The sequence below is a fragment of the Leucopleurus acutus genome (assembly GCF_964270905.1).
Source record: "Leucopleurus acutus genome assembly, chromosome: 13".
In the NCBI taxonomy this organism is placed as follows: domain Eukaryota; kingdom Metazoa; phylum Chordata; class Mammalia; order Artiodactyla; family Delphinidae; genus Leucopleurus; species Leucopleurus acutus.
This window is the reverse complement of record NC_139155.1, coordinates 43,916,157-43,932,470: the sequence shown is the minus strand read 5'-3', so window position 1 is coordinate 43,932,470 and position 16,314 is coordinate 43,916,157. Positions and strand designations below refer to the sequence as shown.

The 16,314-nt window shown below is 43.9% G+C and overlaps 1 protein-coding gene across 3 annotated transcripts in view; it reads right to left on the bottom strand.

The window, feature by feature from the left end:
• The window catches only part of B4GALT6 (beta-1,4-galactosyltransferase 6), a 65,303-nt gene extending 51,833 nt beyond the window's left edge, over window positions 1-13,470 (bottom strand). For 2 of the 3 annotated variants that reach the window (XM_082853674.1, XM_082853675.1), the window contains exon 1: window positions 5,175-5,362. Coding sequence is in view for 1 of the 3 variants with exons in the window: in XM_082853676.1 (XP_082709802.1) it covers window positions 13,328-13,442 (115 nt within the window). In the remaining 2 variants the exon portion in view is untranslated. Of the gene's footprint in view, window positions 1-5,174; window positions 5,363-13,327 lie in introns of those variants that run through there. The other variant, XM_082853676.1, reaches the window with a different exon arrangement.
• Between the last annotated feature and the right edge of the window lie 2,844 nt (window positions 13,471-16,314).

Genomic DNA, 16,314 nt, shown 5'->3' with positions numbered 1-16,314 from the left:
TAATTCCCAGAACCTGTCAATGTTATCTTATTTGGAAAAGGAGTCTTTGCAGAGGTAATTAAGTTAAGGATCTCGAGATGAGGAGATCACCCTGGATTATCTGGGTTAGCCCTAAATCCAACGGCAAGTGCACATACAAGAGAAAGGCAGAGGGAGGTTTTTACACACACACACATACACACACAAGAAAGCAATGTGAGGATGGAGGCAGAGATTGGAGTGACCTGGCCACCAGCCTAGGAAGCCAAGGAATGCCAACAGGCACCCAAAGCTGGAGACAAGGAAGGATTCTCCCCTAGAGCCTCCAGAGGGTGCACAGCCCTGCCAACTCCTTGATTTCAAATTTCTGGCCAACTGGAATAGAGTGTGGTAACGTGTACGGCAGCCCTAGGAAACGAATACACCACCCCAGGATACAGGTACAGCTTTCCCCATTATGAGATCAGAAAACAAACTCAGAAGTTACACAGCTGGAATTTTTAAAAATCAAGATTCAAGCACTGGTCTGAATGACCCTGAGGGGCAGCTATTTGGAAGAAGCAATGGCTTCTTCTAGAGGAGAGAGAGGGGCTAAGAAAAAGAAAAATCTTCAACGTAAAAAGTTATGAGGGAAGTGACAACAGGAGGGATAAACAGATTTCAACTAATGCGAGGAGGAAGTCAGAAGGGGCACTTCAAAGTCACAGGAGAGAAAACGGTTTCCCATATAATCCACAGAACACGTAAGGAAATAAACAATATGGAAAAAGGCAAAACACTGCATGTAGACATCCCTTGACAGTAACCACAGATATCTGAATCAGGTATTCTCTGAATTTCTAAGAACTCACAATAATCTATTTCACATGCTTGTAAGTTTTCTTCTTTCCACATCTAGCCCCTTGTGCAACAAGTTTCCAGACATTACTCATGCAAGTTTGTAAAAGCTAAATATATTATCTCTAATAATAATGCTGTAAACCCCAGGATGAGGCCACATGACATGTGAAATATAGTTCATACTTTGCCTAGGACCAAAGTATTGCTTGAGTTAAAAACAAAAAGTAACAGACTTCCAGGCTGTGCCAGGCTGTAAAACAAATGATTCCCTTTATGTCAAAGCACTATTTAAACAGATCTCACTATTTAAACACTATCTTACCATGGTGATAATAATTCAAAGTCAGGTATGGGCTCAAGAAAATCTGCAGAGCAAATAATTACTAGCCTATAATATCCCCCTCCCTATCTTTCCAGTAAGTCACAGGCTGACTAATAAACAGAATGAAATAATTCTGTGGTCAGAATCTCATTTTATCAAGCAATAATGAATACAGTGATCACATACAGTACAGATCTATTTCAGATCTTAGCCAACAGCTCAAGCTTTGCTGATGTAGACACCAAAAGTTAACAAAAAATTCCTTCCAACAGGTACTTTTACCACTTCCACTCTGCATTTCAACAGTTTTGAGTTATTTGAGGGTATTACTTGTGTTTGAATACTGATCAAAGTTAAATATTTTTGAATAAAATTTGACTTTTCCAACAGTCTTATTAAAGACGTTCAGGGTAGAGACGTGTTTATTCAATAAATATTTGTTGAATAACTACCAACTGCCAAGCAGTACCAGAAACTAAGAAGCCATGGGGGTTCCTCTGTAAAAACCAAAATCCTGAAAAAGAATAAACTGCCTAAAACATCGGAATTACTTCTACAACAACCAGACCATCAGTTCAGCCTAGTTTAAACTCAGCTGAAAATTCAAAAACTATAGACTCTGAACACATGATCTAACACACGATAGCTCTCAGCACTGTCATTTGTTAATTCACTGTTATTCACTTAAACACATAGCCTCTTTAAAGCATGACAGAAGCCTGAAGAGTTGAGCTATAAACCACATTAGAGAAAAGTAGAATCAGGAGGAAATGAGGGAATCAGGGAAGGAAAAATGCAGACAATTACATTTTTAATCTAATCAGTAAGGAAACTTACCTAATGAAACTACCGATTAAAAGATGAAACCATAAATAAACACATCCAGGAAACATTATAAATCTGCTGAAAATGAATGATTTCAGAAGACATTTAAAGTGAATGCGAAATGAACCTCTACCCGCTTAAGAACGCTATCTTGAGAAAAAATAAAAGGGAGACCTATTTGAACTATGTTTTACAACCATCCCCAATTTCCCTGTGTTTTCACAATTAAAATATCTTTCATAATTTCAACTTACTTAATCATGAAAGTAAGTATAACAGGCAGGAGAAAGGGGACACAGCATGGGAAATGAATTTCAAAGATTTCCAAAGCTAGAGCATATTTTCAAATCTAAAAACAAGGCATCTTCTCATTCTCTACCACTGGTCTCTTTTCAAAGATTTATTTTTATTTATTTATTTTATTTTATTTTTTTGGCTGCGCCGGGGCTTAGCTGCAGCACGCGGGATCTTTTAGTCACTGCATGCAGACTTCTTAGTTGTGGCATTCAGGATCTAGCTCCCCGACCGGGGATCGAACACAGGCCCCCTGCGTTGGGAGTGCAGAGTCTTACCCACTGGACTGCCAGGTAAGTCCCTACCACTGGTCTCTTGATTCAAATGAAAATAAAGTCCAAGTTCTCTTCCTCCAAGTCAAACTGGAAATTGTACTATAATTAGAAGTCACAATATCTGAGCGATTAACTTAATTACCAACAAGGCAATATATATAAATGATTTCAGTAAAGAATTATTAACACTAGCAAGCTCCAAATATTTAAAACTAAAGAAAGATAATATTTCAATTAAGATATCATGGTAGAGTAACAAACCTCATAGAGCTGCTTAGCTATGAAAATATTATAAAGACTTTTATAAGTTTTTTGTTTTGAAATTACTTCCATTGGCTAACATGTAATGCCACATGCTTTAATAACTTTTACTGACCTTGTTAAGTGAATTACAGTATATATTTCTAATAATTAAAAATACTAAATAACAAATTTAGGATCAACCTATAACTCAATCACATAGTCAGTGCAGACTGATAAAGAAACACATGATCCTGGTTGTCTTAAACAACCTGTCTCTCCATTCTGTCCATTTCCATTCTGGAGGAAAAAAATTCTTCACCATGATAGCCATTTCTGTCTCCAGTAAAACATGATGCTATAAACAAATTAATCCGTTTTTTAACAGGTAAGATCAGTTCTATGAAAGATCAAATGATATGAGATAACCAGTCAAAAAAGTAAAACTATTTAGCACTAAATTACCCCAACCATTTGGGGTATTTGTCAGAAATAAGTTCCCAGGGGCTTCCCTGGTGGTGCAGTGGTTGAGAATTCGCCTGCCAATGCAGGGGACACAGCTTCGAGCCCTGGTCCAGGAAGATCCCACATGCTGTGGAGCAACTAAGCCCGTGCACCACAACTACTGAGCCTGTGCTCTAGAGCCTGCGAGCCACAACTACTGAGTCCATGTGCCACAACTACTGAAGTCCACGTGCCTAGAGCCCGTGCTCCACAACAAGAGAAGCCACTGCAACGAGAAGCCCGTGCACCGCAAGGAAGAGTAGCCCCTGCTCACTTCAAATAGAGAAAGCGCGCGTGCAGCAATGAAGACCCAATGCAGCCAAAAATAAAATAAATAAATTTAAAAAGAAAAGAAATAAGTTCCCAGGGTCCAGAATTACCTGAAGTATTAATTAAAAATCAACCAGGATCACAATCAGAATATCTGGTGATAAGACCTGGGTTGCCTTAGGTAAGGCTGAAGCACCTTCATGTTTGAAAATCGAAAAACCATTCTCTAAACATCATTAACATTTGTTAACAAGCAAAAAAGTAGAAGCTTTCATAATTAGTTTAACTTAAACCAAATACATCCTCTTTTATACAGCTTTCTAATTTACGAACAATTCATTCAGACAACGAAGAATCTATGTTTCATCCCTAACGAACATACAACACAAAGACCTCGTAGAGCCAAAGACTTTTACTAACTCGAGAAAATTAATCATGAAAACAAAGATACGAACAGGAAGTCATACTTATTATGCCTCTGGAGAAAAAAAGTTAATTACAAATTTGAGATTTATGTTTTCCTAAACATTTTGCTGTGCCACATGGCCAAAAATAAAACTGACAAAGCTATCTTTTTTAAGCTATCTTTCCTATTTTAACTGAGGAGGGTTTTTGCTGTGGTTTAAACTGAACTCTGTCAAGTTCTGCCATGACGGAAAACAAGTATGCCCATGAAACAGAACAAATTAAGTCGGCCGAGTATAGGATATACGTGCTAGAGAGAAATAAAATTGGGGTGCTACCTGAAACTCTCCAGTGGGCCCAAGACATGAGTAAAAATACCTAGTAATAACTAGAGTAAACCATTTTCCATGGCATTGTAGGTATCCTCAGAAAACCTTTTAACCTTCAATGGAGCCAATCTTCAACTCGAATCACAATATTACTCGTATATTATTCTCTTTGTTATCATCCTGACAACAGGCAGAAGTGGAAAGAAAAGACTTTATAAATATTCAATCACCGGAGCCTCTGGGAATCAAAAAAAGAAAAAGAAAGAGATTCAGATGGAAAAGGAGAAAAAAGAGAAGACAAGGGAGAAAGAGCTGGGGGCAGGCTGCTCTGATTAAACTGGTAAAAAAAAAAGTGCTGTCCAAGCAGTGGTGACAAGAGCTAGCATGGTCTAAGGCGGCCAGGAAAATGGACCGGAAGGAGAAAACTGTAAACACACAAAGCCGGAGGGGCTCTCCATTCTCCAGAACTCCCAAATAGGACCTAGGAAATCCAAGTTCTAGAAAAATCTCTCCACAACGTACCTCCTTCTCATCACCTCCACATTTTCACTCAGGTTAAGACAAACATGAGGGGCAGGCTGGAAAGGGAAAAGGAGTCACAAAGGCAGGTGGGTAGAAGTGGGCACAGGTGGAAGAGGGAGAGGGCTGCAGAGATGAACACAGCGCCGAGGAAACGAGGGCAAGGGGCTGAGAAGCCTGTCCGGTCCCCCAAGCAAAGCACCTTCTCCAGCCTTAACCTGTGGTCATCTACTCTAGGCTGGAGAACAGGTTACGAAAGGAACGCTTAGCAGGCCGCTTATTTTGTTGTTTACAGCTCAGTTAGAATGGTCTGGTTTGGCTTCTTTACAAAGAGCAGAAAACCTGCCCCGTAATTACGCTCACTGCTCTCACACTATCCAGAAGAGTCTCCTCTCTTCTCCGTGGGGTATTCCTTAAAGCTGAAGAAGACACAGGTCATATGTTCCCCAAATCTTCAATGTTCCAGGGCAACTCAGGCACAGAAATCCCAAGGGGCACAGTTCAGCTTTTCCAAAAATCATCCACTTAGTTCTTCCAACAACAACGCGTGAGACTCTGGGCAAGTGGTGATCTTTAGGGGCCTTTCCTTCTCTTCCTTTACAACAAGGCCATTCTCCTAGCATGGGGCAGGGGGTGTGGAGCTCCAATAGCAGATCTCTGGAATCTTGCTCCTGGGGCTTCTCTGCACACAGCTCTGGCTCCAGAGCCAAGGCCTCTGTGTCCAAAGTTCCCATGGCCCGGGGCCCTCAGACAGAGGGGCTCCGGTGGGGAGAGGCTTAGCCACAGCTGCAACCACCAGAGCCTAACGCCATGCGCACAAGCGTATGTGTCCTGAGAAGCTTCGCAGTACATCCTGTGATAAACAGGCTGGTCACAAGATGGGTAAGGAAATTACTCACCCTCTACACATGTAACACTGCCCCGAGAAGAAAATGCATTCTGTTCCCAACAAAATTCCAAATAGTATTTGGAATACCTACCAATACAGAGACGACAAACCTAGATTAGGCGTTTCTCTTTTTAAGGTATCCACAGACACGGCTATTTTTACCTTTAATAAACATTAAAAAGTAGTAATGATAAACACTGCTGCAGAATAAATGCGTCACTACCTCATTCTGCCACGTTGTTTAATAGACGTCAAATTTACTTATAAAATGGTAACAAGGAGAATGGTATTTAGCATTGTCAGATTTCAATCAATCAATATCCCCTTCAAAAATACCTAATTTCCCACAAGGTCATAGGATTTAGATTCACTCATGCTGAAACAATATAGCTGAGTTAACAGATACGCTCAAGAATGGCAACCAGAGAATAAAATAATAAAAATAAAAGAATGGCAACCTGACGGCGGTAAGCAGCCTCTGAGAAGGTTCCCCTGCCCCTTGAGTGTGCTCTGGACCTAGAGACTCTTTTCTGACAAAGAAAATATGGCGAAAGCAATGGGGCTGGGAGCTGCCCAATGGAGAGGTGCCAGGGCAAGGAACTGAGTGAGGCCTCCAGCCGATAACCTGCGAAGAAGCAAAGTCCTCAGTCCAACAACCCTCAGGGAACAGAATCCTGCCCAGATGCATGTGGGTGAACTTGGAAGCGGATCCTCCCCCAGTGGAGCCTCCAACCACAGCCCTGAGCTACACGCTGTAGCCGAGTAAGATACCTTGAACCAGAGGCATCCAGCCAAACCGTGTCCAGATTCCAGGCCACTGAAACGATGAGATAATACATGTTTGTTGGTTTAAGACCCTCAATTTGGAGGTAATTTGTTAGAAACTAATAGATAAGTAATACACTGACCAATCCTGGCATTTTCTCCACTGTTCCTCATCCCCTGACAGCCCCTCCGTGTTCTTCCAAGGTGTCTAACATCCAACACTAGAATGGTATTGATGAGTGGGCAGGGAAGAGAACGAACTGGAGCTGCCACACCAAAAGCAGTGATTTAATCGGAAACAGTCACTCAACAACCCTTCACTAAGCCTCTAGTATGTGCCAAGGTAGAAACCAAATCTCTTAACCTAGTCTAGGAAACAGTTTATACTAACATTTGTTCACGTAAACAGAGCCACTCACTCTAAGAGCTCAGTCACCCACCTTATTAGGTATGCATGTCCTCAATCTCCCTCTCCATATGCATCTAATTTTTGCTATCATGAACGTCTTATCTCCTCTCCCATCTCCAAAATTAATCTACCCATATATTTGATCCCACTCCCTCTACCTGGTCTCCCTGATTCCAGAATTGCTGACTTTAATCCATCCACACCAGTACAGCCTAAGTACTTCTAAAATGCAAACCTGATCATGTCACTCTCCTACTTAAAATTTAAGCTCAGTGGTCTGACATTGTCCTCAGGCTGAAGTCCAAGTTCTCAAACCCAGCTTACAAGGTCCTCTATGGCTGGACCCGTATTTCTCTCTCTGGCTTCGGCCCACACTCCTCTCTGATTTCTATTCTTTAGCCCCCTACCCTTTTTCTTTTCTAAAAAAACTTTCCATTTCTCTCTCATCTCTTAGCCTTCAAATATCCCATTCCTACCTGAAGCACTTCTCCCCAGGCCCACCCTTTAATCACCTAACTTAAGCTTCTGGCCTCAGCTTAACCTCCCTCTTCTCCCTGACGCCTAGTCTAGTGCCCCCATCCACCCATCCGGTGCCCCATAGCAAACTGCGCTCCACACTCTCTTCCAGAATAGTTGCTCTGCAACTATGCGAATTTCCCACTGGCTACGAGCTCTATGAAGGCAGCGACCGTGTGGATTCTGCCCAGTGCAGAACCATAGACAAACATGTATGAATAAGTAAATGAATTAAGTCTTCCTAGATCATACGTTGTAATTTGTTCCCTTCCTCAAATGTTCAAACCGTGCCCTCACTCCCCAAGCATCCACATAAGCTCAGGTCTTCCCATCTTATAAGGCTCCTTTGATCTACTTTCATCTGACCTCTGATTTACAATCCAACCCAAGGCAATCCAATCCAAGGCTAGGCAATCTGGCTGGTGCCCTATGACACCACAAAAACAGCTCTTGCAGTGGCTGTCACAGAGCTCCTACTTACCAAATCCATGATTCTCCTTCCAGACTTTACCCCACTGAACTATATATCCCCCTGCAATGCTTGTTTTGCTGATCATCATTTTTATTTATTTACTTATTTTTGCGAAGGTCTGTCTTCACTTTCATGATCTCTCTCTTCCTTCATTTTCCTATTCCTATTTCTCCACGTGCCCTAGGCTGATGGATTTCATCTGTCGTTACCTTGCCTTCAGCCTCCACCAGCTGTCCTTGGGTAGCCATCTAAACTTTCCACAGTGTCAATCACACTGCTTCCCATTTAGGGCTGGGGAGTGAAAAAGGTAAAAGAGCCTCATGGGAAACCCTTCAAACTGCACTTGGGCTTCCTTCATATTCCAATTTAACCCCTATCATTCCACATTTAAGAGTAACTAACTTAGTGAGTCACTCCTGCTTGCACAAGTTAGTTTTATTAACTCAGGTGTGTCAGGGGAAAAATAGATATGTATCATTCACCTATATGCCGAAGACACCCAAATCTCTCTCCAGTTAGACATTTCTCCTGGGCTCTAAGCCCTTATGTCCATCTGCCTACCTACTGACAAGTTCTTCCTGACTATCCTATAAGCGTCCCAGCTCTATATCTCTAAAACCAAAATCGCCCCCTCAAGGCACGTGCCTTTCTATAGTCCCTACGACCCACAGCCTGGTTGTCTAAGCCAGAATACAAGCATTGTCTTCAACCTTCTCCCTTTCCTTCAATCCCACTATTCACATCCTCTCCACTCTGCCCTGGCCCAACTACAACCTTGATCAGGTTCGAATCTTCTATCACCTGAGCTACTGAAAAAACTTCCCACCTGGTCTCCCAGCCACTGGCTCTGCCCTCTGTAACCCACACTCCATGCAGAAGAACTGCTCTACAACAAAGGATTCCAGCATCCCCCTTTTCAGAACTTCTGATGTTTCCTGCTACTCACAAGACAAAAATATTACCATGGGAAGGAAGCCTGACCAGTAAGAGAGGCCCAGAAAAAAGAAATACCCAACACGGTGGTCCAAACCAAAAGAATCCCCCAAAAGAGCCATGGTGACCAGAGAACTTGGTGAGGAAAGAAACCAGAAGGACCTTTGAAACACAAAGCAAACTGTAACAGCTCAGAAGTGCACAACCAGACTCACCCCGCCAGGAGGCTAAAGGGCTGCCATAAGAAAGCTACAGGCAACTAACAAGCTACTCTCTGAGCAAACTGAGAGAAACCCAGCCAGAACGTCGGGGGGACTCTGAGCAAGGACCTACTAAGCCACCCGCTCCCACAACACACCCCCATGCCCTGCCCACCCATCCCCAGCTCCACCTGACCCAGCAGGGCACCAACCTCCTTGAGACCCAAAAAAGCAAAGCACATGGCCAGGTGATTCCTCAACGGGCCCACAGGAATTCACACCAAAGTGGCCCAACCGGACTCCAACTCTACGCAAAGAATAAGACAGCCTGAAAGCAAGTCTGACACCCCCAGGGGAGCTGTGCAATCTCCCCCACAATACTGCCCCGCTGATTAAAGGCTCATCAACTTCTTTCTTAACCACAGACAGCTTTAATAAAGCTGTGTGAACCAAGGCCAGTTTCTCTCGGCCAGGAAGTTCAGGGACCCCAAGTGCCAGAACACGAGGCTAGGCAGGGGAGACCCGAGACTCTTCCCAATCTGGCCCATCTACCAACCCACGCCCTGGATGGTAGCCAGATGGAAATACTCCTATTTTCTCGAACCTACCTTTGCTCATGCTGTTCCCTCTGACTAGAGTCCCTTTGCTCAGTCCAGATAAATCCTATCCATCACCTCCTCTGGAAATCCTTAACCAGACCTCACTCCCCACGGCATGCTTTCTGAGGACCTGATGCAGCCCTTTCACGGCGCTCATCTCACTGTATGAGGGAAGGAACTCTGTCTTGGTCATCTTTTTTCCTCAATGTCTAGCCTGTCTGAGGTGCTCTATTCGTGTTTGCTGAATGAATCTATAAGTCAGTTCACCTACTGCTTTGATACAATATAGCAGGTAAATGACTATGTTGTGTTATATTGAAAACAGTTTCACACTAAATGGAACTCCATTTTCAATTCAGCCAAGGCAAGACCTTAGGGGAAGACTGCACTCACCTTTTTGCAACCATGCACAAAAGTAGAAAGAGAATGAGAAAAAATTCAGGGCACCAGCCTCTACTGGGTGGGCTAGAGCCATGTGTCCATGGATTTCCAGGGTGGAGGGTGGTCTGCAGACCAATTTCCATTAGTACTAAAGTTCCTAATATAAAGAAAGTTCCTGTGTTTCTTGCATGAATTAGAAATTTCAAGGAAAGTGTTTCAAATTATTCTTAAAATAATGAGCTTTGAGTTTGCTGGAATTCATTGCAGATTAAAATCCAAAGAGTCAAAAAGTTGTTGAGCCACATGAGAAAACATTGGAAACTAAACATATTCTGCTACCTACAACTGTGTGGTACTCTCTTCTCAGAAGGAAGAGAGGGAGAGGAGAACACTGAGGAAGGAGACTAATAAGAGTAACTAAAATGACAGGACTGACTGCCTGGGGGAAGACACACGACAAAAATAGGTCTCTGGGCAAAAAACGTAGGAAAATACAATTGATGTCTACTAAACAGGTTGATGCGGATAGGATCAACATGGATTTTTTAACATAAGAGATTTGAAACATTTATTTAAGATCAATTAAAAAATGCTCTCTTACATAACATGTATTTTAGTCACAAGAAAATTCTGCCCCAAGATGTAATCCAGGCTAAAATATGAATTATTTCAAAAAGATTCTATGTATATCTAATGTAAACTAGTTATAAGAACCTAATTAGTTTGGGGTATGTCTCATTAATAAGAAATCTGTGATGCAGAGGTAGAAAATAAAACTTATGGTTACCAAGCGGGAAGCAGGGAGAGGGATAAACTGGGAGACTGGGATGGACACATACACACTACTATATATAAAACAAATAACAAGAGCCTACTGTACAGCACAGGGAACTCTACTCAATACTCTGTAATGACCTATATGGGAAAAGAATCTAAAAAAGAGTGGATAAATGTATACGTATAACTGAGAAGTAAAACAACATTGTAAATCGACTATACTCCAATAAAAATTAATTTAAAAAAGAAAAGAGAAATCTGTGATGAAACGAGAAGTATGCATAAGGCATTTCTGCGTATACCAAAGTACTGTGGTTGTCTTGAAAATCAAATTGTGCAATAGATCATTGCATTGTGAGCTGAACTAGCCACATTTTTTTCACGGAACACCATTTTTACTTAAAGGTACAACTGAAAAACTATGCTCATTTAGACTTCTGTATTTGACCTACATTTCCCCCAAAAACAGCAAAATGAGCCTGACGCCTCAAGAAAAACTGACAGTATGTGTTACCAATGACAAAATTCAAGCTTTCAAGCAAAAATCTGAGTTTTGGAAAACTGCTTCTCAATAATTAAAAGTAAGGAGGGTTTTTTGCTGCTAAATAATGCTAGTTTGAGAAACAGATTCAGTTTAACAAACTGTTAACACTTCACAAGTTTTGGTTTTCATTCTTCTTACTGGCTTCAATCAATTTTTTAAAGTTATAAATTAGAAGACCCAAAAGAACAGAGTAGTTTAAATCATGTCAACCTAATTGCCTAGAAGACAACTGCCAAAATTTTTATGCCATGTCAGTGATTGTTCTATGGCAAACATTAAGTATAGAAATAAGAAAGATATATTACTACCTCACATCAATTGAATTTTAAGAATCTACAGATAATATATTAATGCAATAACAAAAAATGGCTATCAAGTGAAAGCTGGAATTCTGATTTCCTTTGGTTAGCTTTTGGAGTAATTTTAATATGTTACTCAAAATACCAAGAAAGTAAGAAAATTGTTATCTAAGTGCAAAAAAAAACTTCTCCAGAATCTCTCAAAGTTAAAATATCTCATAAAATAACATCCCCCAAAGATGTCCAACCTTTAAAGAGCTACATAAGAAAGTAAAAATTGCTGTAGAATGAGAAGTTAATTGATAAGACTTCCAAAATGGCAGAGAATTTTAAGAAAAAGCTTGCTGAATATTTTGGCTAACTACTCTCAAAGCCACTGAGCTATCACTGTCATTTCTACTACAGGCTTCAAGATGTATCCAATTTAGCATAAAGAAAAAAACTGCATTAAAAGAAAATAATATGTTGAAATATTCATATTTTTTTCAAACTTTAACCCCAAACTTCTATTTCGGGATATCAAGGTTTCGACAATTTATGCCTTCTCAAGCATCATTCTGAGCTTATACGTTTTACTTGAACCTGAAAATTTAATCAAGTCACATAATTTTTAGGAAACACAACAGTCTTGATGAGGTTTGGTGAGGTCTGTTTCTTCCCTCCCCCCTGCAATCCACTGAAATAATCTACTACCATGTGAGACAATGCCCTGATAATAATTCCATCTTAAAATTCTGCAGGTGTTTTCACTCTGTAAGAGGCCATACATACATTTTTAGCTCACTCAGGGGAGAAATGGTACTGGTTCAAAAAACTACTAATGTCTAAAAAAAAAATGATAGGAGATGCACAATGTTACTAACTCATTTAACATTAAATACATAATAACCCAGAAGAACTCAGAAAAGTTCTGGAAATACAGTGTTCTAATATCCATATGAAGTTCAGATTTTTCGGTCATGAGAATGCCACACTGGCACCTTTTCAACCAGAGGGGCTGAGAAACCAGGATGTCTACTAAAGAGGCTAATTCAAGCCGATTATACAAAAGTGTATTTTGGACTAGAAACCAAAAGAAAAAATGGTAAATAGGTTCAAATTGTAAACTATCTTGCATAATTGTTAATTTAATCATCTTATCTCAGAATTCATCCTAACAGGTAGCAGAGGCTACCTACCCTTGCAAAGCAGACCCAAGCACACTGAACAATTGGAGCATTGTTTTTACTAGACAACTCATCGCCTAAAAATTCCTGAAGTGTGGCACAAATGTTCACTGACCCCATTCTAAAAAAGCGACCTAGAACACTAGAACAGTACATTCTTGAAAACTCAATCACATTCCCTACTGTGGGTTTCTCCATCGTATTTTTACAACTAGTTAATATAGCTGAGAGTGTTTGAATAAAATTACGATTACTAAGTTTAAACTTAAAAACTTAATATTAAATGCATAAAGCTGTCACGAATACTCAAGAAAGCGACCAGGGCATCTCGGGCCATCACACCTTATTTTGCTCTGTCCACGTAACGCAGTCTTTAAGTTGTTTAAACGTGCATTGACAAAACTCACATGCCAAAGCCATGCCCCGAAGCAGTTTATGTGACAGGTCTGAAATCGCATTTCAAATAAAATGCTTTCTGCCGGGCCCCTGTTTATACAGCTTCCAAATCCCGTAAGTAACATGCTGCGTTTCCTTCACTGTGACCGTGGGAAGTGAGGGTGTGTCTCGGTGCTTACCGATGCCCGGAGCCACATAGATGAAGTAGAGGCAAGACGAGGAGAGGGAGAAGAAGAAGATGAAGGCGAGGAGGGAGCGATTGGAGACCCGCATCATCCGCCTGAGCACAGACATCTTCCTCTTCCTGGCCGGCAGCTCGGGCTGCGCTCTCAAGGCGGACTTGGGGGGCACCGTCCAGGCCCTAAACTTCCATGAATGTGCTAAAAACCACAGGACTGCAGCGGGGTCCGCGCAGGGAGGATCTGGGATAGAGGGGCCAGAGCGGGAAGGAGGAGCGAGGAGGGAGCCGACGGAATGAATGAGAGGCGGGAGAGCCGGGGGAGGGGAAGAGTGGGAGGACGCGCGGGAAGGGGGGAGGGGACGCAGGGCAGGGAGCCCCGGGGACCAAATAACCCGAGGAGGCCGTGAAAGGGCGAGGACCCGCGCTCGATACTCCAGGTAGCGGCGGGAGGAGGGGCTTTAAGTGGGGAGAGGTGCGGGCTGCGCGCCGCGGCGCCCCTGCGGAGAGGGCCGGCCGACTGCAGCAAGCCGGGCTCCCCCGCGGCTCCGGCTGCCCGCGCCCGCCGGGGTCCAGGTCGCGAAGCCCCTGCGCTCAGGGTCCGGGCAGCCCGCGCTTGGCAGGCCTGCGCCGCCTCCTCCTCGGGGCCGCGGCGTCTCGTGCCTGCGCGGGGCTAGCGTGGGCGCCGGGGCCGCAGCCGGCGCGCGCAACGCGCCGGGGCCCGCGGGGGCCCTAGGGGCAGAGGAGCTGGGCGCTCGCCAGCGCGCAGCCTCCTCCTCATGCCGCGCCGGGCCCCGGCGTCCCGCGGCGGCCGCGGGAGCCGAGCGCAGGCGAGGGCGGCGTCCCGGCCCGCGGCGAGGGCGCTCCGGTTCCGGCTCCTGCCTCCGCCAGCTGTCCGCCCGGCCGCAAGGGCGGCAACCGCAGCAGCATTACCGCCGCCGGCCCGGGGTGAGGCGCCCCCGCCGGCGCCGCCCCCGCACGGCCCGCGGACACCAGGCGAAGAGCCGCGGGGTGACTCGCGCGGCCGGCAGAGCCTAGGAGTCCGAAGGCTCCTAGGGGGAGGCCAGACGCCGTCGGAGCCGCGTCTGAGTCGCAGAAGAGGCGGGCCTGCGAGGGCGGGGGTGCCGCGGAGGAACACCGGGCACGCGGGCGGGACCGGAGACCCCCGGCGGCCCCACGCGCTAGCTCGGAACTGCAGGCGGCGCTGCGCCGGCCCTGAGGAAACCTGGAGGCTCCCGCCCACCCTTCCCCTCCCCTCGTCCGAAACACCGCGCCTCCTGATTGGCCTGCGCCGCACCGCGCCGAACAACCTGCCCCCTCCTCCCCGCGCCGGGACCGGCGCCCCGACCGCCTCCTGCGTCACCGCCGTCCCCGCCCGCGCGGGGACCCCGGCGCTCCCAGTGCTGCAGGGGGCTGAGGGACGCGTCTTGAGCCTTGGATACGTTCCACTCTGGGGATCGATAATGAAAGATGCTGTGTCTTTATCTCGAGGAGGAAGCTTCTGTGGTGTAGTGTGCGTTCCTCCCAAAATACGCGCTCCGCGAGCAAGGTGTTTTCCAGTACTAGATTAATGGAACCTCCCATCCCGCACTTTCTATAGAAACATACTGTCTGGATGTGATACGGATCTATGTATATCTCTTAAAATAGGACTTGCCTTCCCATCTGAAGGTGAGCACTGAATAGCCCTACTTCAGCTGTATCCGTTCAGACGGGGAGGAAAAGACTTCTGTGCAGCCAATAGGCCCTTGAGCGCTGCAGCACCAACCAGCTTCAATGGGCAAATTGCTTTAATGCACCTCCTAGATCGTGGTCTACCCTTTGTTCAAAAGCTACTTTTTCCTACTAGCTGGTCCTTAGCTATATCGCATTTTTCCAACGTGTGTTTGTAGTTGTTTCTTTTGCAGTCTAATCATGTAGAAAGTGGCTGGATGCCCCCTACTGCCATTATTTGCTATTTACAGATGCAGCAGTATTGAACACCACTTGACTGCCAGCAAATATGGTACCTTCTTAGCAAGAGACCCATGCCTTCCATCGTCTCTGAGATAGTACTATGCTTTGTGGAGCCTGTAACACCTGAGTTTATAATTCCACCAAGGGCTTTTATTAACTGAAACTCACGCCAAGCCACTACCCTCTGCAAGCCTCTCTTCTCAGCCTTCAAATGGTGGGTGTGATACCAGCTTTCAAGTCTATGGGATTAAACCGGGTTACTGTGTAAAATGCTAAACATGATGTCTGGCACCTAAGATGTTTCCTTACCTCCCTTTAGACAGTTGACTGGATGGAATCACCAGTTCAACTTCATTTCTTAATATTTTGCTTTTTGGAGTACTTACAAGTTACTGAACTTCTCTGGCTAATTTGATATTTAATGTGAAAGGAAATGACACTGTTTTGTAACATTTTTAGATGCTTGAGGGAAATCTGAAATACAAAATGGAGCAACATATTAAATAAGAGATAAAACTCACTTGTAAAAAAATATGTAGATAAAACTCACTTGTAAAAAAATACGTATGCAAGAGAAAGAAATCCATGAGTGGTGAGGAAGCAAAGTTGTAGTACTTCCCCCTCTGACCCTGCTGACTTTTATCTCTCTTTATTTGCACCAGTTCAACTGTTGTTTATAATGCTAATACCACTGTGCTGTCTTGGCAATGGATAATTCTTCTAAGGAAAAATTGGCTTTTTGAAAAGAAAGTTTACTATGAAACTAAGTGGGAAGTATTAACATCTTAGAAATTGATGATTAATCTTATTTTAAGAAATATGAAGTCTGTGTACAGATGTGCTTGGCTAGCATAGATGACTGCCATTGGTATCTCTTAACATGGTACTTCTTAAAAATGATTAGTTCTCCCCTGGAGTTAAGCAAGTACCAGAAAACCAGGTTAGTCGGTGCACCCTTTAGCATTGTTGTTCACCAGCCACAGAAGGAGGTAGCCAGGCCTCTAGTGCCAGGCAGCCTACGGTTGGATCCCA